Genomic DNA, 24,947 nt, shown 5'->3' on the forward strand with positions numbered 1-24,947 from the left:
AGATCCTGCGGATAGCGAGGGAATTAGCCGAAGCCACCGCAGTGCGGTGAGAAGCTTCCAGCATGGCAGACATGGCATAGGATGAAAAAGCTGAAGCTTGAAAAGTTAAGGCAACCATTTCGGGCATAGATTCCCTGGTGAGGGAATGCATCTCCTCTAGAGAAGCAGAGATGGCTTTGAGAGCCCACACTGCTGCAAAAGATGGGGAGAACGAGGCCCCTGCCGCCTCATATACAGATTTGGCCAGAAGTTCAACCTGGCGGTCAGTGGAATCTTTAAGAGAGGTGCCATCAGCCACTGATACAACGGTCCGGACTGAGAGTCTAGACACCGGAGGGTCTACCTTTGGTGAATGAGCCCACTCCTTGACCACCTCTGGTGGAAAAGGAAAACGGTCATCAGAACCACGCTTTGTAAAGCGTTTGTCAGGACAGGCCCTAGGCTTGGTCACAGTAGCCTGAAAACTGGAGTGGTTAAAGAACACACTCCTTGTCCTCTTAGGCAAGGTAAACTGGTGCTTTTCTGCCAGAGAGGGTTGCTCCTCTGATATTGGCGGATTGAGGTCCAGTACAGAATTAATTGGACGCAATCAAATCACTAACATCTGAGTCACTTTCGGACAGATCAATGGGGCACATGGAGGCCGCCTCCGAGCCCCCAGTAACGGCATCCTCCTCGTCCTGCGAGTCAGCTCTTGAATCAGAGCCGCGGACGAGGAAAGAGAGGGAGCCCTGCGTCTCCTCTTAGGAGGACGGGGTCTGGGACCAGATGAAGAATCCTCTGTGAGCTCCGCTGAGAGAGCCCTAGCAGCAGAGGCGCCCTGTGAAGTGGGCTGATGCATGTTCAGCAAAGTCTGGGACAGCTGTCCCATGGAGTCGGCAAAAGACTGGGAGATTGACCTAGAGAAGGATTCTACCCAAGCCGGGGGTTCAGCCACCGGAGCCGGAGCAGCCGGAGGGACCACTGTGGGTGCGATTCCAGGCTGAGGCATTGTCAGGTTAGAGCAAGCATCACAATGTGGATATGTGCTCGGTTCAGGCAGCACGAGCTTACATGCAGTGCATATTGCGTACAGCCTTGCAGCCTTGCTCCTTGTGTGAGACATGCTGCTGAAGTGGGGGCTCTGAGCCAGAATGACCCCCAGAGAGTATATAAACAGGTCCACAACCGGAGGTTGTGGCTTACCAGACCGTTTGTGTGCCCTCCAGATACCACAGCCCGGACCCCCAGACAGATTAGCAGGGATGCTGCTGCCAGCGCCGATCGCTGAGAGAACGCTGATAAAATGGCGCCAGAGCGAGGAGAGGGGGCGGGACCTACTCTGAGAGCGGGATCTGGAGGGCCAAGGAGATTTACAGGGGAGGGGACATTTACTCAGAGAGGAGTGTCCCTCCCCTGTGCCGAACGGCCGCTGGGCGGAGCCGCACTGTCCCTCTGCATGATTGACATGCAAGGGCAGTGAAATCGAAACTAGGCCTCAGGCGAAGCCGGGGCCTAAATTTAAGCGATGCGGCCGGCGCACAGGCTCCATCGGCGCGGTTCTCAGGTGGCAACCAGAGAACCGGCCGGAAATGTCAGAACAGTTACACAGCACACTCTCCCCAACAATAAAGTACAAGGGACCCCCCGAACATAAACGTCTCAGATACTTAGCTTGTGAGACGCAGGGTTTCAAGTCCCTGGGGATGAGTGCTCCGTCCAGCAGGATCCTGAAGGGCTGCGGATGGAGACTGGCCTCCTGCAAAGCAGGGAGAACCGTGCTGGCTCCCACTTCAAGCCAGAGCCCGAGGGATGGTGAAGGAGCGCAGCATGTAAGGCTCCAGCCTTGTAAATCAACCTTAACAGCACCGCCGACACAGTTGGGTGAGAAGGGACATGCCGGGAGTCCAGGCTTGGACCCGCTTTTCTTCAAAAACTTTCCAAAAATGAAAAATCAGATGAGAATGCATGTGTGGATGTGTGCCTCCTGAACACAAAGCAATGAACTGGCTAGATTTGGTTATCCAGGGGGTGTATATGCACAGAGGGAGGAGCTACACTTTTTTAGTGTAGTACTTTGTGTGTCCTCCGGAGGCAGAAGCTATACACCCAATGTCTGGGTCTCCCATAGGAACGATAAAGAAATTCCCTTTAATAGTCCAAGCTGCCTGCAGCAGGACCCAGACACCAGAAAGACCTCCAAGTGCTCCACACCAGGGAGGACTAACAAATACAGCAGAATGCATCAGTGGGAGAGTGGCACCAAGTGGGCTGGCACAGCTATAAAGGACACAGGCGCACCTGGGATCCAGCACGTCCCCAGGGCGCAAATCCAGTAAGTAAAGACAATCAAACTGCACTCCCTATTTGGACTGATTTATTGCCGCGCGCCTCCACGATAACCCTTCACCTACCCCTGGGGAAAAGCTCTGCTCATGGAGGGCTCCACCATCCACACTGCTCCCATCCATCATCCCCAGCGAGAACCTGCAGAGGCAGCCATACCATCCCTGGCCACAAACCACGAGTGGCGTAGTCGGACTTTTTATTAGTTTTATTTTTATTTTTCTTTCATTTAAAACTGGTCGACGGTGCCCCCGGATCCGGAACCCCTTGAGCCACGGACCGTCTGGATCCGAGCAGCTCGGCTGCCCCGGGGCGCGACATCCACAACTCAGAAACACCAATGTGTCACCCTTTTAAACTAACACTCACTCACATCTGGTGCCGCCACTGTTTTAGTACCGTGTCTCCCGGAATAGCTAACTGTGTGATATCACATGCTCCCTGCAGCCAGTCAGGGGCCACTTTGCGCTCCCTGCTTTCGGACGCATCACATACATCCAGAGGACGAGAGAGATAGCAGTAGTACTCAATTCCTCTGGATGTAAGTGACTTGTCTGAAGGCGGGGAGCTTGAAGCAGCCGCTGAATGTCTACAGGGATCATAATTACGCTATCCTATATGTCACACAATTACGCTATCCTGGGAGACACCAAGCTGACCCGACACAGCCAAAACGGCGGTGGCACCAGATGCAAATATAAGTGTTACTTTAAAAAGGGAAACATACTTATTGACAAGAGGTTGACAGAGAAGTGCACAACCCCCTTTAATATAAATTGACTACTAACTTTAGAGGAAGGAGTGTATGCTAAACCGGATCTATAGCAAGAGTCAAGGAACAGTGGGCGTTGTGTATGAACACGTCAGGAATGACAAGTAGAGAAAATAAGATGTTGATCAGAACTATTATCCTGCAATACCAACGTACGTGTGTCCCCCACTAATGAAGATGTCATGCAAGATATATTACTTTTTGACTCCTATACAACCTATCAAATGGTACTTTCGCGAGGAGGTGAGAGGTGGTCTTGGATGCAGATGTCACATGTCATTTTATGCTCATTACTGCAAAGATAACATTTTGTAAATATTATATATCAGTATGACAGGTTCCTACTCTATTACTGCAGCTTTCCTCACAGACTCCACAGCAAATATGTCCAAAAAATGACTGCTGATGGAGAGTCATATGACCAGTAGACTGATGGAAAGGTCTGGGCACATGCTGCCCTACCAGCAGTCATTTTATGGGATGGAGATCGGTACAGTTTGAGGAAAGCTCCAGTAAAAGTGCAGAAAGACCTGTCAGACTGATATAGTAAGTGCCACAAAATGATATCCCAAATCCATCTGTTAAATAATGGGGTTGGCCATATTATCTTTAACGTCTGCCAGCAATAGACAGTGTAATACAGCTATGGAGATCCCCTTTAAGAGGTAAAATCTAAAATAATAAACTGAATTAAGTTTGGCCTGTTTGTTAATCTCTCCACAACAGTAACAGTCTATCATGTGGACCTTTGAGAAAATTGCCCACGTCTGGCGTACACAAGTCTACTAACATCACACGCAACTCTTACCTAGGAAGGAACTCTTCCTGGTTTATCTGGTCTAATGGATTCACAATTTCCATGGCATCTAGAAACAGCTAAAGGAGAAAGAAAATAAAAAGAATATAAATAACTTAATATATCTTCCAGGGGTAGTGAGTTTTACGGCTTTAATAATAAATAGTGTAATGGCTTATCTTTCCAGGATTGCCCAAATTAATTTCATTTCTTAGCAATAAATACCAATGAAGGTAACCAATCAGAAGTAGAGTTACCAGCTAGGTCACCTTCAATGCGGAAGTATCACTTCACAACATGCAAAGGGCACCGGCTGTCAGTCCCCACAAACTTAGGCCTGTTTCAGACGTCTGTGTTTAATCAGGTAGAAGCCACACGCATGGTTATGGTCACACGTGTGTCACACATGTGACATCTGTGTTTGCATACGTGTGACACGTACCGGAGAAACTCAGGTCTTTGAAATAAAAAAAAAAAAAAAAAAAATATTCTATATATTCACCCGTATCCAGCGCGGTTTTCTTCAGCTCTGCTACCTCCTGCTTCTGACCGCCGCTCATCAACAATATCAAAAGTATACAATTACATTTAAATGCCTTTCTTATTTAAATACCCCTTTCTACCTATGTAGCCGCAGCACCTTTTGTCGGGGCATTGAATACCCCTCTCTCATTGTCCACCTATTTAAGTGATATAGATCCTATTTAAATGTAATCGTATACTTGTATATTTGTAATTGTGTATATATTTAAACAACATTTTTGATATTGTTGTCTAATAAAGAATTTAATTTTACAGAAATCTTTGACCCAAGAACTCCAAACTTCAAATTGGAGTGGTCCATTATGTTTCTCAATACTGTGTTTCATAATATGAATCTCAAGGAAATGTTTGTGTTACTACTACATATTGGGATAGGATCTTGGAGATGGGAATACCCCTTTAATTAAATGGGGAAAAAGGGCAACAGTAGCCACTAAGGCATTAGCATTAGTGAGAAAATGCCGCCGATGAATGTAACCTATGCGGTCTGCCTCTCAATTGTCTGCAAATGACAGTCAATATAGTGGTAAGAAAATAAAGCCTTAAATAGAAGCTGGGGATACTCACCCATTGCTGTAAAGGAGAGAACTTTTCAGAGACAGCTTTCAGGACTTCTTGGCTGATAATTCCACCTGTTGCTGCGGCAAGGGGAGCCAGAAAACCACGTGCTGTCCAGGATAACCACTTCACCAAGTGCTTGTCAAGTAAGGGCTGAAATTCAGAACAATGAGAAGTTGGGATGGGAATAGGTCAATTTGTCAGATGTTCAAACATCAAAAGTACCATTTCTGTGATTACCGTATTTTTCGCTTTATAAGACGCACCTGATTATAAGACGCACCCCCAAATTTGGTGAAGGAATAGAGAATTTTTTAATAAATGGGGTCTGTCTTATAATGCCAGTGTCCGTCTAACAAATAATATAGGGTATATGTCCCTCATAGCCCCCTCATCCTAAAATTATCCCCCTTAATCTGGATATGGCCACCTTATATTGAACACGTCCCCCAGTGATGCCACATTTCCCCTATGGCTGGCAGACAGGGCCACTGTGGCAGGCAGACAGGGCCACATCAGCCTCTGTGGCAGGCAGACAGGGCCACATCAGCCTCTGTGGCAGGCAGACAGGGCCACATCAGCCTCTGTGGCAGGCAGACAGGGCCACATCAGCCTCTGTGGCAGGCAGACAGGGCCACATCAGCCTCTGTGGCAGGCAGACAGGGCCACATCAGCCTCTGTGGCAGGCAGACAGGGCCACATCAGCCTCTGTGGCAGGCAGACAGGGCCACATCAGCCTCTGTGGCAGGCAGACAGGGCCACATCAGCCTCTGTGGCAGGCAGACAGGGCCACATCAGCCTCTGTGGCAGGCAGACAGGGCCACATCAGCCTCTGTGGCAGGCAGACAGGGCCACATCAGCCTCTGTGGCAGGCAGACAGGGCCACATCAGCCTCTGTGGCAGGCAGACAGGGCCACATCAGCCTCTGTGGCAGGCAGACAGGGCCACATCAGCCTCTGTGGCAGGCAGACAGGGCCACATCAGCCTCTGTGGCAGGCAGACAGGGCCACATCAGCCTCTGTGGCAGGCAGACAGGGCCACATCAGCCTCTGTGGCAGGCAGACAGGGCCACATCAGCCTCTGTGGCAGGCAGACAGGGCCACATCAGCCTCTGTGGCAGGCAGACAGGGCCACATCAGCCTCTGTGGCAGGCAGACAGGGCCACATCAGCCTCTGTGGCAGGCAGACAGGGCCACATCAGCCTCTGTGGCAGGCAGACAGGGCCAAATCAGCCTCTGTGGCAGGCAGACAGGGCCACATCAGCCTCTGTGGCATATCGCCCCCATGTTGCTCTTAGTAAAATAAACTCTTTCCTTACCTTCTGCAGCACAGTCCTGTCTCGTGTCTCCCTCCTTGGGGTTGAACTCCTCCTGTCTCCTGCACTTCCTACTTCCTAGTTCTAGTGGAGGTCATGTGATCGGCACGGCAGAGTGAAATCTCTGTGTGTCTAATCACAGCCAGCAGGAGGGAGACCGGGCAGACGCTGGAGGAGGTGAGTAAAGAGTTTATTATTTTACTACAGCAGCAGCACGGGAGGCTATATCTAACACAGGGGGAGGGGAGATCCTGTGCAATCAAAGGTAAGCACAGGCAGATAATATATATATATATATATATATATATATATATATATATATATATATATATATATATATATATATATATATATATATATATATATATATATATATATATATATATATATATATATATATTACACCCCCCCCCCCCCCCCGTATATTCGGATTATAAGACGCACCCCCTACTTTCCCCCAAAATTTGGGGGAAGTAAAGTGCGTCTTATAAAGCGAAAAATACGGTACCTTTATTCTGTGGGGTTAAATAGGTTAAAAATAACACCCATCACGGCAGCAATGATGTTACAATTACATCAAACATGACCGCTACCACCAATCTGTGGGCTCAGCAGTTATCTAGATGTAGACATTGTAAAAGTGCAGAGACCAGTGATTGGCTGTGAGGCAGTGGTGACATCACCAGTGAAGCCTCCAACAAACACCTGCAGCAGAGGCGCATTGCTGGAGCAGAATGGGTGAGTATATCAGAGAATCATTTATTTTTACACACCAATTCCACAGCTTAAAAAAAAAGGTAGCAGAAAAGGCCTTTAACTTTGATCATTAAACTTTTGTCACCTTTGAAGAGGTTGTCTGACTCAATAGATGACTATTAGCCTCGGAATAAAAAAATAAAAAAAAAAAAAGAAGAAGAGGGACTCACACACATTCATAACCAGCTCCATACGCCAGAGTTTACAGATGCTTTCTTAGGCCTCTGCCACACTCACGTGAAAAAAACATACGTGTGACGATGTCAGTTTTTGTAGTCCGTGTTCCGTTTTTGGAGTCCATTTTTCCTCTCCGTGTAGTGTCCATGTGCATTACATGTGTGCGTTTTTCTGTGCGTAAGGCTGCTTTCACACTACGTCTTTTTAACATGCGTCCTGAACGTTTTTTTTAACGCAGAAACGGATCCAGTGCAAATGCGTTTTCATTTCAATGCATTTGCAATGGACTCGCGTTAACATGCGTTCACCTGCGTTTGCGTGCGTTATAGGAGGATCCAGCAAGTTGCAGTTTTTTAACATCTTTCAAAAACGCTACATGTAGCGTTTTTGAGCTGCGTCCTACTTCTGCAAATTGCTGGATCCTGACTAAACAGCACGCAAATGCATGTGAACGCTGGCGTGCTGATAGGCAGGATCCTGCTTGCTCTACTGAGCATGTCCAGAAGCCAGCCTCCGTGATCAGTCTCTCTCTCTCCTACCTCTCCCCCACCTGAGAGCTGCGGACACTCGTAACAAAGGTAAATATCGGGCACTTATCTTCGTTACCCGATGTTTACGTTGGTTACGTGTGCAGGGAGCCCGGCTGCTAGCAGCTGCAGACGCTTGTAACCAAAGTAAATATCGGGTATCCAAGCAAGTATACCCGATGTTTACCTTGGTTACGAGCCTCGCAGCTTTCAGATGCCGGCTCCCAGTCTGGCACGTTTAGTTCCCCTCACTCCCGATCACATGACTGCAAAGCCCGCCCCTAAACATCCAGTGACAGGATCCTGCAAAGAAGCACATGCGTTTGCATGCATTTTTTGCTGTAAAAGCAGGATCCGCTTTTGCAGCAAAAAACCGTTCAGGACGCATGTTAAAAAGACGTAGTGTGAAAGCAGCCTAATACGTCAGTGTGTGTTCCATATGCTTTCCGTATCTTGTCCGTTTTTCACATCTTCATCAAATTAAGTTATTATTTGTTGGGAATAATGACACATAGGTGGATTTGATTAGCACATTCTTATAATTATCCACAATAAGTTAACCTGCTGGTCTTTTTACTTGGATATCCAATGTGTTTGGATATATACTACAACCATGCCATTATCCACGGAGGCCTTAGGATTTTTATGTTGGATTTTGTAGGGTACTTGGCCACCTGCAAGTATTTAAATTTGTAACAAACTTGATTTGAGCCACACGGACACGGACCGCACGGATACATGAACATGACACGAACATCATCCATGCATGACACGAACATCATCCATATCACGTATGTGTCAACACGGACCCATAGGATGTAATGGGTACGTGAGTACGTGATCCCGGAGCAACACGGACATGTCAGCGCTTTTTCTAAACGGACACACGTATGCACGGAACGTACACACGCTCCGTGCAAAAATACTGACACGCAAATGGCAAACACGGACCGGAGGCATGGATGTGTGATGGAGGCCTTAAAGGGACTCTGTCAGCAGATTTTTATTATGTATTCGGAAAGCAGCATGAGGTAAAGACATAGACCCTCGATCTAGTGATTTGTCTCTTAGTTACTGGGTGCAGCAATTATGATGGAGGTCACAGTTTTCTCTGTGGCAGATCTAGCAGAGCTCAGTTGTTGAGCTGTGTATAACTCCACCCACAGCACAGCTTTCTGTGTATAGTGACAGCTGCTATTCAGTGCTGGGGGAGTGGTTGGACCAACCTGCATATGTCAAGTTGTCCTGTAATGATATCTTGCTGATAAAACTGGGTTGGTTCCTAGTCGGTCACAGGGTGTACACTGCGGAGGAGGAGGGGCTAGCTTTTTTTTCTTATTCGTTTGCCTAGTGTCAGCCTCCTGGCAACAGCAGCATACACCCATGGTCCCGTGTCCCCCAATAAGGCAAGAGAGAAACACTGATTGTATTGAAACAGAAAAACACAGTCCAGTAAGTGTCACTATAATTAGGGTCTCTGCTCCTACATTGTGGTGCTCTCAGATTACATAGCAAAAATCTGATGACAAATTTCCTTTATCGGAGGACCAGGTATATCAAAGCATCACAATGATGGAGAAACATATGTTAGTTATTGTTTAACCCACAAAACCAACATTTAACAGTGTAATTTCATCTTCATCCCCAGGTTTGGCTTTAATAGCTAAAATATTTTATAGTGTAAGTCATTAGGAGCACGGCAACACGAAATATTAGAATCTGTTAGTAGCATCAAGTTTCCTAAACTGTCTACATGGGCATACAGGTGAAAGAAAGTTGAATACAATGTATCTGCGATCCCATTCTTCCAAAGAAATCCACATTTTCTTAATATGTAAATGAGCTGTCAAGATCTATGGGTGGGACACTAATTTACAAGAGAATCTGCCTCCAGAGCTTATTTTAAAAGGAAAGGGGGCATTTCCAGTCTGAGACTTAAAGGGAAGGTGTCGTAAAAAAAAAAAAAAAATTCAATAGCTGAAAAAAAGAGAATTTTGTTTACTTACCGTAAATTCTTTTTCTTATAGTTCCGTAATGGGAGACCCAGACCATGGGTGTATAGCTTCTGCCTCCGGAGGACACACAAAGTACTACACTAAAAAGTGTAGCCCCTCCCTCTGAGCATATACACCCCCTGGATAACCAAATATAGCCAGTTTAGTGCAAAAGCTGAAGGAGAGTAGCCACCCACAAGTAGAGATAGAGCAAAAACCGGAACAACCGGAGCCTCTGTCTACGACAACAGCCGGTGATAACACGCGGAACAAGAAACTGCCAACAGGCAACAGGGAGGGTGCTGGGTCTCCCATTACGGAACTATAAGAAAAAGAATTTACGGTAAGTAAACAAAATTCTCTTTTTCTTCATCGTTCCTATGGGAGACCCAGACCATGGGACATCTCAAAGCAGTCCATGGGTGGGAATAAACAGAAAACTGAGAAGTAGGCAAAACCTAACTTCGCAAATGGGCGACAGCCGCCTGAAGGGTGCGTCTGCCCAAGCTCGCATCTGCCGAAGCATGAGCATGCACTTGGTAGTGCTTCGAAAAGGCATGCAGACTAGTCCAAGTGGCATATATAAGAATAAGGCTGCACATCAAACTTAGATAATGGTATAATGCCTCAAGCATATGGAAAAATATTGGAATATACAATGAAAAATGCTAATCGCTAATTTGAACATGTGAATAATGAATTGCATACCTGCCATGAATATTAGGAAAAAGGAGATATTTAGCAATCGCATTGATCAATGTAACTGAGCCCCAAGGCCTCGTCAAGGCATATCTCTATATTGGGGTCCCTAGCTCTGTGACCCTAACTGTGTGTCATCTCATTGCAATTAAAAACTGCTATGGGTGGAGAGGGGTAACTAAGGACTTTCTTATATAGGAGATGGAAAAAACATGGCCGAAAGGGGCGGAGCTGTGTTCACATTCAGAAAAAAACTACATATAACTGAATAGGATAACTGAAGTGAGCACTAATATATATATATATATGAGTGCAAGCCAAAAATACATACTATATATAAGAATAAGGCTGCACATCAAACTTAGATAATATTAGTGCTCACTTCAGTTATCCTATTCAGTTATATGTAGTTTTTTTCTGAATGTGAACACAGCTCCGCCCCTTTCGGCCATGTTTTTTCCATCTCCTATATAAGAAAGTCCTTAGTTACCCCTCTCCACCCATAGCAGTTTTTAATTGCAATGAGATGACACACAGTTAGGGTCACAGAGCTAGGGACCCCAATATAGAGATATGCCTTGACGAGGCCTTGGGGCTCAGTTACATTGATCAATGCGATTGCTAAATATCTCCTTTTTCCTAATATTCATGGCAGGTATGCAATTCATTATTCACATGTTCAAATTAGCGAGTAGCATTTTTCATTGTATATTCCAATATTTTTCCATATGCTTGAGGCATTATACCATTATCTAAGTTTGATGTGCAGCCTTATTCTTATATATAGTATGTATTTTTGGCTTGCACTCATATATATATATATATATTAGTGCTCACTTCAGTTATCCTATTCAGTTATATGTAGTTTTTTTCTGAATGTGAACACAGCTCCGCCCCTTTCGGCCATGTTTTTTCCATCTCCTATATAAGAAAGTCCTTAGTTACCCCTCTCCACCCATAGCAGTTTTTAATTGCAATGAGATGACACACAGTTAGGGTCACAGAGCTAGGGACCCCAATATAGAGATATGCCTTGACGAGGCCTTGGGGCTCAGTTACATTGATCAATGCGATTGCTAAATATCTCCTTTTTCCTAATATTCATGGCAGGTATGCAATTCATTATTCACATGTTCAAATTAGCGAGTAGCATTTTTCATTGTATATTCCAATATTTTTCCATATGCTTGAGGCATTATACCATTATCTAAGTTTGATGTGCAGCCTTATTCTTATATATAGTATGTATTTTTGGCTTGCACTCATATATATATATATTAGTGCTCACTTCAGTTATCCTATTCAGTTAGTCCAAGTGGCAGTCTGACAGACCTGCTGAGCCGTAGCCTGGTGCCTGAAACCCAAGAGGCACCGACAGCTCTGGTCGAGTGTGCCTTGATCCCCGGCGGGGGAGGCACTCGAGTACACTGGTAGGCATCGGAAATGGCCGACCCAATCAAACGAGCTAGGGTCTGCTTGGAAGCCGAGAGGCCCTTACGCCGACCTGTGGTCAGCACAAAAAGAGAGGTGCACTGCCTAAGAACAGCGGTGCGAGACACATAGATCCGGAGTGCCCGCACCAGATCCAGAGTATGCAACGCTTTTTCAAAGCGATGAACAGGAGCCGGACAAAAGGAAGGCAGGGAAATGTCCTGGTTAAGGTGGAAGGAGAAACCACCTTAGGGAGGAAGACCGGAGTCGGACGGAGAACCACCTTGTTTTGATGAAAAACCAAAAAAGGTGACTCCGAAGAGAGTGCAGCCAAATCAGAGACTCTCCCGAGGGAAGTTATGGCCACTAGAAAGACCACTTTCTGTGAAAGACGAGACAAAGAAACCTCCCTAAGAGGCTCAAAGGGGGGTTTCTGGAAGCCGTGAGGACCAGATTAAGGTCCCAGGGATCCAAAGACCGCCGGTAAGGCGGCATGATGTGAGGTGCACCCTGTATGAAGGAGCGCACCTGAGCCAGCCGGGCGATACGCCGCTGGAACAACACTGGTAGAGCCGAGACCTGTCCCTTGAGGGAATTGAGGGATAGTCCTAGCTGCAGACCGGACTGTAGAAGGGACAGGAGGGTCGGCAAGGAAAAAAGGCCAAGAAGCATGGCCAGAAGGGTGACACCAGGACAGGAAGATTCTCCAGGTCCTGTGATAGATTTTGGCCAAGGAATACTTCCGAGCCGGAGTCATAGTGGAGATGACTTCAGGAGGGATACCAGAAGTCGTCAAGATCCAGGACTCAAGAGCCACGCCGTCAATCTGAGAGCCGCAGAATTCTGGCGGAAAGACTGACCTTGTGAGAGAAGGTCTGGACGGTCAGGGAGATGCCACAGCACCTCAACGGACAGATGGAGCAGGTCAGGGTACCAAGCTCGCCTGGGCCAGTCTGGAGCAATGAGAATGACCCGACGGCCCTCCATTCTGATCTTGCGCAGGACTCTGGGCAAGAGCTAGAGGGGGAAACACGCAAGACAGACGAAACTGGGACCAATCTTGAACCAGCGCGTCTGCTGCAAAGGCCTGAGGATCGTGGGAGCGAAGATCCACTTCCGGAGTGCCCCAAGTGCGGCAGATTGACCGAAACACTGCCGGATGCGCCTCCAGACTGAGGCACCACCATGTTAGAGCAGGCATCACAATGTGGTTATGTGCTCAGTACAGGCAGTACGAGCCTACATGCAGTGCATATTAAGTACAGCCTTGCTCCTCGTGTGAGACATGCTGCTGAAGTGGGGGCTCTGAGCCAGAATGACCCCCAGCAGAGTATATAAGCAGGTCCACAACCGGAGGTTGTGGCTTGCCAGACCGTTTGACATTGGGACATCTCTGTGCCCTCCAGATCCCACAGCCCGGACCCCCAGAGAGATGGCCAGCGCCGATCGCTGTCACAATGTGGTTATGCAGACATGCATAAGAACGCTGATAAAATGGCGCCGGAGCGAGGAGAGGGGGCGGGGCCTACTCTAAGAGCGGGATCCGGAGGGCCAAGGAGATATACAGGGGAGGGAATATTTCCTCAGAGAGGAGTGTCCCTCCTTTGTGCCAAACGGCCGCTGGGCAGAGTCGCACTGTCCCTCTGCATGATTGGCATGCAGGGGCAGTGAAAACGAAACTAGGCCTCAGGCGAAGCCGGGGCCTAAATTTAACAATGCGGCCGGCGAGCAGGCACCATCGGCGCGGTTCTCAGGTGAAAACCAGAGAACCGGCCGGAAATGTCAGAATAGATACACAGCACACTCTCCCCAACAATAAAGTACAAGGGACCCTCCGACAATAACGTCTCAGATACTTAGCTTGTGTGACACAGGGCCAGGTCCCTGAGGGATGAGTGCTCCGTCCGGCAGGATCCTGAAAGGATGGAGACCGGTCTCCTGCAAGGCAAGGAGAACCGTGCTGGCTCCCACTTCAAGCCAGAGCCCGAGGGATGGTGAAGGAGCGCGGCATGTAAGGCTCCAGCCCTGAAATCAACCTTAACAACACCGCCGACACAGTGGGGTGAGAAGGGACATGCCGGGAGTCCAGGCTTGGACCCGCCTTTCTTCAAACTCTTTCCAAAAATCAAAATCAGATGAGAATGCATGTGTGGATGTGTGCCTCCTGAACACAAAGCATTGAACTGGCTATATTTGGTTATCCAGGGGGTGTATATGCTCAGAGGGAGGGGCTACACTTTTTAGTGTAGTACTTTGTGTGTCCTCCGGAGGCAGAAGCTATACACCCATGGTCTGGGTCTCCCATAGGAACGATGAAGAAAATGTAATGTATTAATGGTTTACTGTTTTGTTTAAATATTATTTGTTTTTAATTGAGCAAAATATACATTATTTTTTTTAATTTTGATATTTTCCACTCTTAAACACTAGGGGGAGCGCTGAAATCCTGCTTTAGAGCTACTGTAGAACTAGCTCACATTACAGCTGCAGTAAAAGTGGGTGGAATCTGCTCGTTTGTGTGATGTCACCTCTCCCTCCCATGCTTGGTGTTTCCAAAAGGATAAGGGAAGATGAAGTTTAGGGACAGTGCAGAGCCATTTTGGTGGTGACCGCTAAGTGATCCTAAACTCTAAAATGTCCCTAAGGACAACTGGCATAGTGCCCCACTGTATCCCGCGCACCCATATACTGTGCTGCTTGCCGACATCAGTAGTCACCCCATCCCGGCGGGTGACGGGGGAAAATTCAGCACACAGCATACGCAGGGTGGATTGATTTAAATCACGCCGATTTAAATCATGATTTAAATCAAAAGGTTTTTTTTTTTAATATAAATCACGATTAAAATGAGAAGTGAGAGCAGTGTGCATGTGCGCCCATAGTTACACGGACGAAACTAGGGGCAACGATCTAACGCCAGGGTGAGGGGGGGACCCCAAAGTAAGTAAAGAAGGGAATTTTGTTACTTACCGTAAATTCCTTTTCTTCTAGCTCCTATTGGGAGACCCAGACGATTGGGTGTATAGCACTGCCTCCGGAGGCCACACAAAGCAATTACACTAAAAAGTGTAAGGCCCCTCCCCTTCTGGCTATACACCCCCAGTGGGATCACTGGCTCACCAGTTTTAGTGCAAAAGCAAGAAGGAGGAAAGCCAATAACTGGTTTAAACAAATTCACTCTGAAATAACGTCGGAGAACTGAAAACCGTTCAACATGAACAACATGTGTACCCGAAAAACAACCAAAAATCCCGAAGGACAATAGGGCGGGTGCTGGGTCTCCCAATAGGAGCTAGAAGAAAAGGAATTTACGGTAAGTAACAAAATTCCCTTCTTCTTCGGCGCTCCATTGGGAGACCCAGACGATTGGGACGTCCAAAAGCTGTCCCTGGGTGGGTAAAGAATACCTCATGATAGAGCTGCAAGACAGCCCTCCCCTATAGGGAGGCAACTGCCGCCTGCAGGACTCTTCTACCTAGGCTGGCGTCCGCCGAAGCATAGGTATGCACCTGATAATGTTTGGTGAAAGTGTGCAGACTCGACCAGGTAGCTGCCTGGCACACCTGTTGAGCCGTAGCCTGGTGTCGCAATGCCCAGGACGCACCCACGGCTCTGGTAGAATGGGCCTTCAGCCCTGATGGAACCGGAAGCCCAGCAGAACGGTAGGCTTCAAGAATTGGTTCTTTGATCCATCGAGCCAGGGTGGCCTTAGAAGCCTGCGACCCTTTGCGCTTACCAGCGACAAGGACAAAGAGTGCATCCGAACGGCGCAAGGGCGCCGTGCGGGAAATGTAGATTCTGAGTGCTCTCACCAGATCTAACAAATGTAAATCCTTCTCATACCGATGAACTGCATGAGGACAAAACGAAGGCAAAGAGATATCCTGATTAAGATGAAAAGAGGATACCACCTTCGGGAGAAACTCCTGAATGGGGCGCAGCACTACCTTGTCCTGGTGGAAGACCAGGAAGGGAGCCTTGGATGACAGCGCTGCCAGCTCAGACACTCTCCGAAGAGATGTGATCGCTACCAGAAAAGCCACTTTCTGTGATAGTCTAGAAAGTGAAACCTCCCTCAGAGGCTCGAAGGGCGGCTTCTGGAGGGCAACTAGTACCCTGTTCAGATCCCATGGATCTAACGGCCGCTTGTACGGGGGTACGATATGGCAAACCCCCTGTAGGAACGTGCGCACCTTAGGAAGGCGTGCCAAACGCCTCTGAAAAAAGACGGATAGCGCCGAGACCTGACCTTTAAGGGAGCCGAGCGACAAACCTTTTTCTAACCCAGATTGCAGGAAAGATAGAAAGGTAGGCAATGCAAATGGCCAGGGAGACACTCCCTGAGCAGAGCACCAGGATAAGAATATCCTCCACGTTCTGTGGTAGATTTTAGCGGACGTGGGCTTCCTAGCCTGTCTCATGGTGGCAACGACCCCTTGGGATAATCCTGAAGACGCTAGGATCCAGGACTCAATGGCCACACAGTCAGGTTCAGGGCCGCAGAATTCCGATGGAAAAACGGCCCTTGGGACAGTAAGTCTGGTCGGTCTGGTAGTGCCCACGGTTGGCCGACCGTGAGATGCCACAGATCCGGATACCACGCCCTCCTCGGCCAGTCTGGGGCGACGAGTATGACGCGGCTGCAATCGGATCTGATCTTACGTAGCACTCTGGGCAAGAGTGCCAGAGGTGGAAACACATAAGGGAGCCGGAACTGCGACCAATCTTGCACTAGGGCGTCTGCCGCCAGAGCTCTTTGATCGCGAGACCGTGCCATGAAGGTTGGGACCTTGTTGTTGTGCCGGGACGCCATTAGGTCGACGTCCGGCCTTCCCCATCGGCGACAGATTTCCTGAAACACGTCCGGGTGAAGGGACCATTCCCCTGCGTCCATGCCCTGGCGACTGAGGAAGTCTGCTTCCCAATTTTCTACGCCGGGGATGTGAACTGCGGATATGGTGGAGGCCGTGGCTTCCACCCACATCAGAATCCGCCGGACTTCCTGGAAGGCTTGCCGACTGCGTGTCCCCCCTTGGTGGTTGATGTATGCCACCGCTGTGGAGTTGTCCGACTGAATTCGGATCTGCCTTCCTTCCAGCCACTGCTGGAAGGCTAGTAGGGCAAGATACACTGCTCTGATTTCCAGAACATTGATCTGAAGAGTGGACTCCTGCTGAGTCCACGTACCCTGAGCCCTGTGGTGGAGAAAAACTGCTCCCCACCCTGACAGACTCGCGTCTGTCGTGACCACCGCCCAAGACGGTGGTAGGAAGGATCTTCCCTGTGATAATGAGGTGGGAAGAAGCCACCACTGCAGAGAGTCCTTGGCCGTCTGGGAAAGGGAGACTTTCCTGTCCAGGGATGTTGACTTCCCGTCCCATTGGCGGAGAATGTCCCATTGAAGTGGGCGCAGATGAAACTGCGCAAACGGAACCGCCTCCATTGCCGCCACCATCTTCCCGAGGAAGTGCATGAGGCGTCTTAAGGAGTGCGACTGACTTTGAAGGAGAGCCTGCACCCCAGTCCGTAGAGACCGCTGCTTGTCCAGCGGAAGCTTCACTATCGCTGAGAGAGTATGAAACTCCATGCCAAGATACGTTAGTGATTGGGTCGGTGACAGATTTGACTTTGAGAAGTTGATGATCCACCCGAACGTCTGGAGAGTCTCCAGTGCAACATTCAGGCTGAGTTGGCATGCCTCCTGAGAGGGTGCCTTGACAAGTAGATCGTCCAAGTAAGGGATCACAGAGTGTCCCTGAGAGTGCAAGACTGCTACCACTGCCGCCATGATCTTGGTGAACACCCGTGGGGCTGTCGCCAGACCAAATGGCAGAGCTACGAACTGAAGATGGTCGTCTCCTATCACGAAGCGTAGAAAACGCTGGTGCTCTGGAGCAATCGGCACGTGGAGATAAGCATCTTTGATGTCTATTGATGCTAGGAAATCTCCTTGAGACATTGAGGCAATGACTGAGCGGAGGGATTCCATCCGGAACCGCCTGGCGTTCACATGCTTGTTGAGCAGTTTTAGGTCCAGAACAGGACGGAATGAGCCGTCCTTTTTTGGCACCACAAAGAGATTGGAGTAAAAACCTTGACCTCGTTCCTGAAGAGGAACAGGGACCACCACTCCTTCTGCTCTTAGAGAATTCACCGCCTGCAGAAGGGCATCTGCTCGGTCGGGATGTGGGGAAGTTCTGAAGAACCGAGGCGGAGGACGAGAACTGAACTCTATCCTGTACCCGTGGGACAAAATGTCTGTTACCCACCGGTCTTTGACCTGTGGCAGCCAAATGTCGCAAAAGCGGGAGAGCCTGCCACCGACCGAGGATGCGGAGGGAGGCGGCCGAAAGTCATGAGGCAGCCGCCTTGGAAGCGGTACCTCCGGTTGCTTTCTTGGGGCGTGAGTGAGCCCGCCAGGAATCAGAGCTCCTTTGCTCTTTCTGAGTCCCTTTGGACGAGAATTGGGGCTTGCCCGAGCCTCGAAAGGACCGAAACTTTGACTGCCACTTCCTCTGTGGAGGTTTGCTTGATCTGGGCTGGGGTAAGGAGGAGTCCTTACCTTTGGACTGTTTAATGATTTCCGCCAATTGCTCACCAAACAGTCTGTCTCCAGATAATGGCAAGCTGGTTAAACATTTTTTAGAAGCAGAATCTGCTTTCCATTCTTTTAACCACAAGGCTCTGCGCAAAACTACAGAGTTGGCGGATGCCATTGAGGTACGGCTCGTAGAGTCCAGTACCGCATTGATAGCGTAGGTCGCAAACGCAGACATTTGCGTAGTTAGGGACGCCACTTGCGGCACTGCTGGACGTATGAGAGAGTCCACCTGTGCCAGACCAGCTGAAATAGCTTGGAGCGCCCACACGGCCGCGAATGCTGGAGCAAACGACGCGCCGATAGCTTCATAGACAGATTTCAACCAAAGGTCCATCTGTCTGTCATTGGCATCTTTAAGTGAAGCCCCATCCTCCACTGCAACTATGGATCTAGCTGCAAGCCTGGATATTGGAGGGTCCACTTTTGGACACTGGGTCCAGCGTTTGACCACGTCAGGGGGAAAAGGATAACGTGTATCCTTAAGGCGTTTAGAAAAACGCTTGTCCGGATAAGTATTGTGTTTCTGGATGGATTCTCTGAAGTCAGAGTGGTCCAGAAAAGTACTCAATTTACGCTTGGGATACAGGAAATGGAATTTCTCCTGCTGGGCAGCTGCCTCCTCTGCAGAAGGGGCTGGGGGAGAAATATCCAACAGCCTATTGATGGCCGCTATAAGGTCATTTACCATGGCGTCACCATCTGGCGTATCCAAATTGAGTGCGGCGTCAGGACAAGACTCCTGATCACCCACCTCTGAGTCATCATATAGAGACCCTTCTCGCTGAGACCCTGACCCGCGTGATGACGTGGAGGGTCTCTCCCAGCGAGCTCGCTTAGGCGGACTGGGACTGACATCGGAGTCAGAGCCCTCAGCCTGTGATGCCTGGGACCCCCTCGAATTACGGATTAATTCCAACTGAGGGGGGCCGGGGAACATAGACACAGCAGTGTCCATGGTCTGAGCAACTGGCCTGGACTGCAAGGTTTCCAGGATTTTTGTCATAGTCACAGACATTTTATCAGCAAAAACTGCAAATTCTGACCCCGTCACCGGGGCAGGGTTCGCAGGCGACTCTGCCTGGGCTACCACCACCATAGGCTCTGGCTGACGAAGTGCCACTGGGACTGAACATTGCACACAATGAGAGTCGTTGGAGCCTGCTGGTAGATTAGCCCCACATGCTGTACAAGTAGTGAATACAGCCCTTGCCTTGGCACCCTTGCGTTTTGTGGATGACATGTTGTTGTCTCCCAGAGCAATATAGGGTATACAGCCAAGAAGCGACCGTACAGTGCAGTATATATATATAATATATCTGGTACAGGAAAAATACACCAATACAACACTGTGGCACAAGTGGGGCCAGCACTAATGTGCTGCTTACCGCCCGCTAAACGCGGGTGTGTGGTCGCCAGAAATCCCTAGTCTGGGTCTCCCAGAGCCTGTGTCCGTCCTCCAGCCAGACTGCATGTAAGGAATGGCTGCCGGCGTCCTGTGGAGGGGGGGGGCGGGCCCTGGGCGTGCCCAGACTAAAAGCGGGAAACCTGCGTCCCACTGTGTCTAGTGAGAGGGCTGGAGCATGTAAATAAGGCTCCAGCCCTCTGCGCTGCCGATTACACAGCGTCTCTCCCTTTCCCTGATTGACAGGGAGGGGGCGGGAACGAAGCGGAGCTAGGCCGCAAAAGCCGGGGACTCAATTTATAAGCGCCGCCGCCGTAAAAGCGCGGTCGGCGCTAAGTCCCCGGCGCACTACAAGTCCCAGCCGCGCCGCCGCTCCGAGAGTGGTCGGCGCGGTAGTTCCCAGCACATGAAGTCACACAGCTAAGCTGCTGTGACTCAAACCCCGGCGTGCAGCGTTACCATCCCCGGCGCACTAACACACCCAGCAAGTCTGGCGTGTGCGTGCCTGTCTGTCCGGGGACACAGAGTACCTGAAAGTTGCAGAGCCTTGTCCCTGAACGGTACCCCGCTCCGCATCCATCAGGTTCCATGGGTCTGTGGATGGAGCCTGGCCTCAGGGCTTGGAGGCCGGTGAGATCCCACTTCCTCAGAGCCCCTCAGGGGGATGGGGAAGGAAAACAGCATGTGGGCTCCAGCCTCCGTACCCGCAATGGGTACCTCAACCTTACAAACCACAAGTGGGGAGAGAAGGGAGCATGCTGGGGGCCCTATATGGGCCCTCTTTTCTTCCATCCGACATAGTCAGCAGCTACTGCTGACTAAACAGTGGAGCTATGCGTGGATGTCTGACCTCCTTCGCACAAAGCAGAAAACTGGTGAGCCAGTGATCCCACTGGGGGTGTATAGCCAGAAGGGGAGGGGCCTTACACTTTTTAGTGTAATTGCTTTGTGTGGCCTCCGGAGGCAGTGCTATACACCCAATCGTCTGGGTCTCCCAATGGAGCGCCGAAGAAAATCTTTTTTGTTTTACTATATGGCAATAGGTAGGTGTTTAAAAGCAGCATGTCTTAATTGTATAAACTATTAATAGCCTCCACATTTTGTTCATACTGCCCCTTTAATTCCACACTTCTAGCTTGGTTTCAGTTTTGGTTTAGTTTCTTTTTCCCTGCATTCAGTTGACATGCCCAAACTTGTTGGATAGTCAGCAGTACTTGGCTCAGGCTGTAGTAACATCAGCAGTGCTTGGCTCAGGCTGTAGTAACAATCAAACTTCATAAGTGATCTGTGTGAGCCATGGCAGCAGGTCGTAAGAGAGACCCTATTTGGGTTCATTTTGTTGAGATGCCAGCAGCAGATCTTGGAAAGAAAGGTGCAAGAGCAAAGTGCAAATACTGTCAAAAGGATATCCAAGGACTTGTTTGCCGTTTGAAATCACATTATGAAAACTGCAACCAGAAGGGAAATGAAGATGTTGATAGTGATACAACTAATGTCAATGAACCCCCACAGCTTCTTATGCACCAGGAGCCTAGTACTAGTGGTAAGTCTGGCAATTAATTTACAACCTATTTTTTTAACAGACATTTTACTGGGATGGTTAAAGTCTATGAAAAGAAAAATTTCTAGCACTGGTAGTTCTGGAGTATAGAATTTAAATTTATGTTAAGGCAATATTTCACAGAAAATTAACGCTAAAGGACATGTGCACCTTTATTTTTTTTAAGGTGCACATGTCCCCCCCCCGCAGCGCTCTTACCTCCGATCCCCGCAGCGCTGAGATCCGTGGCTTCGTTTTGACCGTCCGCCTCCCGTCCTCCGGTTGCGGCCTACTCGCAGTGATCCAGCGGCGTGACGTCAGCGGGCCGCACGCTCCATTGAAATGAATGGAGGCGCGCTCGTGGACGGGCAGAACGAAGCCACGGATCCCCGCAGTGCTGACATCGGAGGTAAGAGAGCTGCGGGGGGAGGACATGTGCACACTGTGACTGGCTGCACCTTAAAAAATAAAGGTGCACATGTCCTTTAAGTAAAAATAAAGTGTGTATACGCTTATTTTTTTTTTTTTATTGTAGGCTGCAATTCACTTTTGAAGTCTGCCAAATTGACCATTTTAAAAAAAAAAACAATTTTTAAAACTTTTGTGACATAATTTTTTTCAGTTGCTGAGGCTCTGATATTAGTTACCAGTATTACAGCAACCTCACCGGAAAACTTGAGTAGCATAACTTTTGAGACAGCCCTTATAGGACGAGGACCATTACATTGTTCAAAAAGTTTGTTTCAATATTTTCGTTATATTTCTTCAAATACGCAGTCGATTTATATTTTTAATTTCTGTGCTTTCAGGGTCAAATATGGCTTGTGCTGCACGTGACAATCAATATCTGGGTACAACTTCAACAAAGCAGCCCAAAAAAAACTTTGCGTGCAACAAAGTGTAGAAAAATTCATCTTAAAGACTACGACGAGCCAGAAAGAACATTTTGATGAATTAATTGCTAAATTCATATTTGCAACCAATTCTTCTTTCCGACTAGTTGAGCACCCATTGTTTGTACAAATGATCGAAGGAATTAGACCAGGCTACAAACCACCAAGTAGATTTGATATCTCAGGAAAACATCTTCAGGCTGTATACGACATAGAAAGAGCGGCTTGTACAAAATATTTGAAAGACAAGGTTGTTAACATAAGCTTGGATGGTTGGAGCAACATCCACAACGACCCCATAATTTGCACTTGTGTCACAACAGAAGATGGTGAAACTTACCTTACAGACACAATCGACACATCTGGAAATTCACATACTGCTGAATATTTACTTGAAATTGCTAAGAACTCAATTCACCAATGCCAAGAACAGTTTGGATGTAAAGTAAGGAGCTTAGTTACTGATAACGCAAGCAATGTGGCAAAAATGCGAGCGAAACTGGCACAGGATGACACAAATGTCATTCAATACGGTTGTTCTGCCCATTTGTTGCAGCTTTTGGCAAAAGACCTGCATATTTTGGGTGTCAAGGAACATGTTGTAGAAATTGTTAAATATTTCCGCAATAATCATTTTGCACATTCAACCTACAAGGAAATGGGAGGACTGAAGTTGGTTCTACCACAAGATGTTAGATGGAATACCTTGGCTGACTGCTTGGAACTGTTTATTAACAACTGGTCAAAATTACTGTCCATTTGCGAAACACATCGGGATAAAATTGATGCTAATATACGAAGCAAAGTATTAAATCTTGGTGTGAAGAGAAATGCCGAGGACCTTTTGGAAAGGTTAAAGCCAATATCGATTGCGTTGGATAAAATGCAGAAAGATACTGCAACCATAGCTGATGCCACAGAAGTTTGGAAAGATTTAGAAGGTTCTCTAGATCTCTTGAACCTCTCAAACAATGTAAAGGTTGCAATACAGCACCGCAAGGACCAAGCATTAAAAGAAGAACACTATTTAGCCAATATCTTGCATCCCATCTACAGAGGGAAAAAATTATCTGAGGCGGAAATCAACTCTGCAATGGAGTGGCTCGCCAATACTAACCATGACATTGTGACTGGCAACTGTGCTGAAATTGAAGTGTGAATCTGCACCATTTCAAAAATACATGTTTGCAGATAACGTCGTTAATGAACTAAAACCACTGGACTGGTGGAAGTCGCAATCACTTGTTCTTCCAGCAAAGATAATAAATCTAGCTACTCAGCTACTGACTGCATCGGCTTCATCCGCAGGAGTAGAGAGATTGTTTTCTTCATTTGGTTTTGTGCACACAACAGTCCGAAACCGCTTAGGAACTGCTAAAGCAGGACAACTGGTTTTCCTATTAAAAGTCCTAAATAAACAGTAGGCTTAAAGGACTGATGTATTCACTGAAGATGTTTGCTTACTTCAAACGTTAGAGATAGGCTATTGTTAAAAAGTACTTAGGGTACCTTCACACTTAGCGATGCAGCAGCGATCCGACCAGCGATCTGACCTGGTCAGGATCGCTGCTGCATCGCTACATGGTCGCTGGTGAGCTGTCAAACAGGCAGATCTCACCAGCGACCACTGAACAGCCCCCAGCCAGCAGCGACGTGCAAGCGACGCTGCGCTTGCACGGAGCCGCCGACTGGAAGCTGCGGAGACTGGTAACTAAGGTAAACATCGGGTATGGTTACCCGATGTTTACATTAGTTACCAGCGCTGTGTGCAGAGAGCAGGGAGCCGCGCACACTGCTTAGCACTGGCTCCCTGCTCTCCTAGCTGCTGTACACATCGGGTTAATTAACCCGATGTGTACAGCAGCTACATGTGCAGAGAGCCGGAGCCGGCAGCACAGGCAGCGTGAGAGCTGCGGAGGCTGGTAACTAAGGTAAATATCGGGTAACCACCTTGGTTACCCGATGTTTATCTTGGTTACAAGCTTACCTCAGCTGTCAGACGCCGGCTCCTGCTCCCTGCTCGCTTCATTTGTCGCTCTCTCGCTGTCACACACAGCGATCTGTGTGTCACAGCGGGAGAGCGGCTTTGAAGAAAACGAACCAGGGCTGTGTGTAACGAGCAGCGATCTCGCAGCAGGGGCCAGATCGCTGCTCAGTGTCACACACAGCGAGATCGCTAATGAGGTCACTGCTGCGTCACAAAAAGCGTGACTCAGCAGCGATCTCGGCAGCGAGCTCGCTGTGTGTGAAGCACCCCTTACTCTCTGTAGTTCAATTCTGAGTGTTTAATAGTGCAAATAAAAATTATTAGGTTTCATAATCAACTGTTTTAATATTTTTATTTGTGTAAAACAATTAGATTTGCAAAAAGACAAAGTTTTGCTTGTGTACAACTTGATTAAAAAATCTGATTTAAATCAAATGATTTAAATCAAAAAAATCTGATTTAAATCAAAAAAATCTGATTTTTTTGATTTTTTTTAAAAAAATCAAGATTTTTATCCACCCTGAGCATACGCTGTGAGCTCTACAGAGATGGCAGTGATCTTCTCCCTCTGCTGTGATCTGGACAGCCCAGGGGGCGCGTCAAGTTCACAGCAGGGAGCTCTCTGTGTTAG

General features: G+C 48.1%; 1 protein-coding gene across 1 annotated transcript in view; it reads right to left on the reverse strand.

Annotated features, from left to right (window-relative positions):
* Positions 1 to 24,947, reverse strand: part of UBA6 (ubiquitin like modifier activating enzyme 6) — a 253,385-nt gene that overhangs the window by 147,969 nt on the left and 80,469 nt on the right. Inside the window, exons 13-14 of the mRNA XM_075341882.1 lie at positions 5,004 to 5,147; positions 3,906 to 3,973 (exon numbers count right to left, since the gene is read on the reverse strand). Of these exons, the coding sequence (XP_075197997.1) occupies positions 3,906 to 3,973; positions 5,004 to 5,147 (212 nt within the window). The remainder of the gene's footprint in view (positions 1 to 3,905; positions 3,974 to 5,003; positions 5,148 to 24,947) is intronic.

Source organism: Anomaloglossus baeobatrachus, chromosome 1 (assembly GCF_048569485.1).
Source record: "Anomaloglossus baeobatrachus isolate aAnoBae1 chromosome 1, aAnoBae1.hap1, whole genome shotgun sequence".
Classification (NCBI taxonomy): domain Eukaryota; kingdom Metazoa; phylum Chordata; class Amphibia; order Anura; family Aromobatidae; genus Anomaloglossus; species Anomaloglossus baeobatrachus.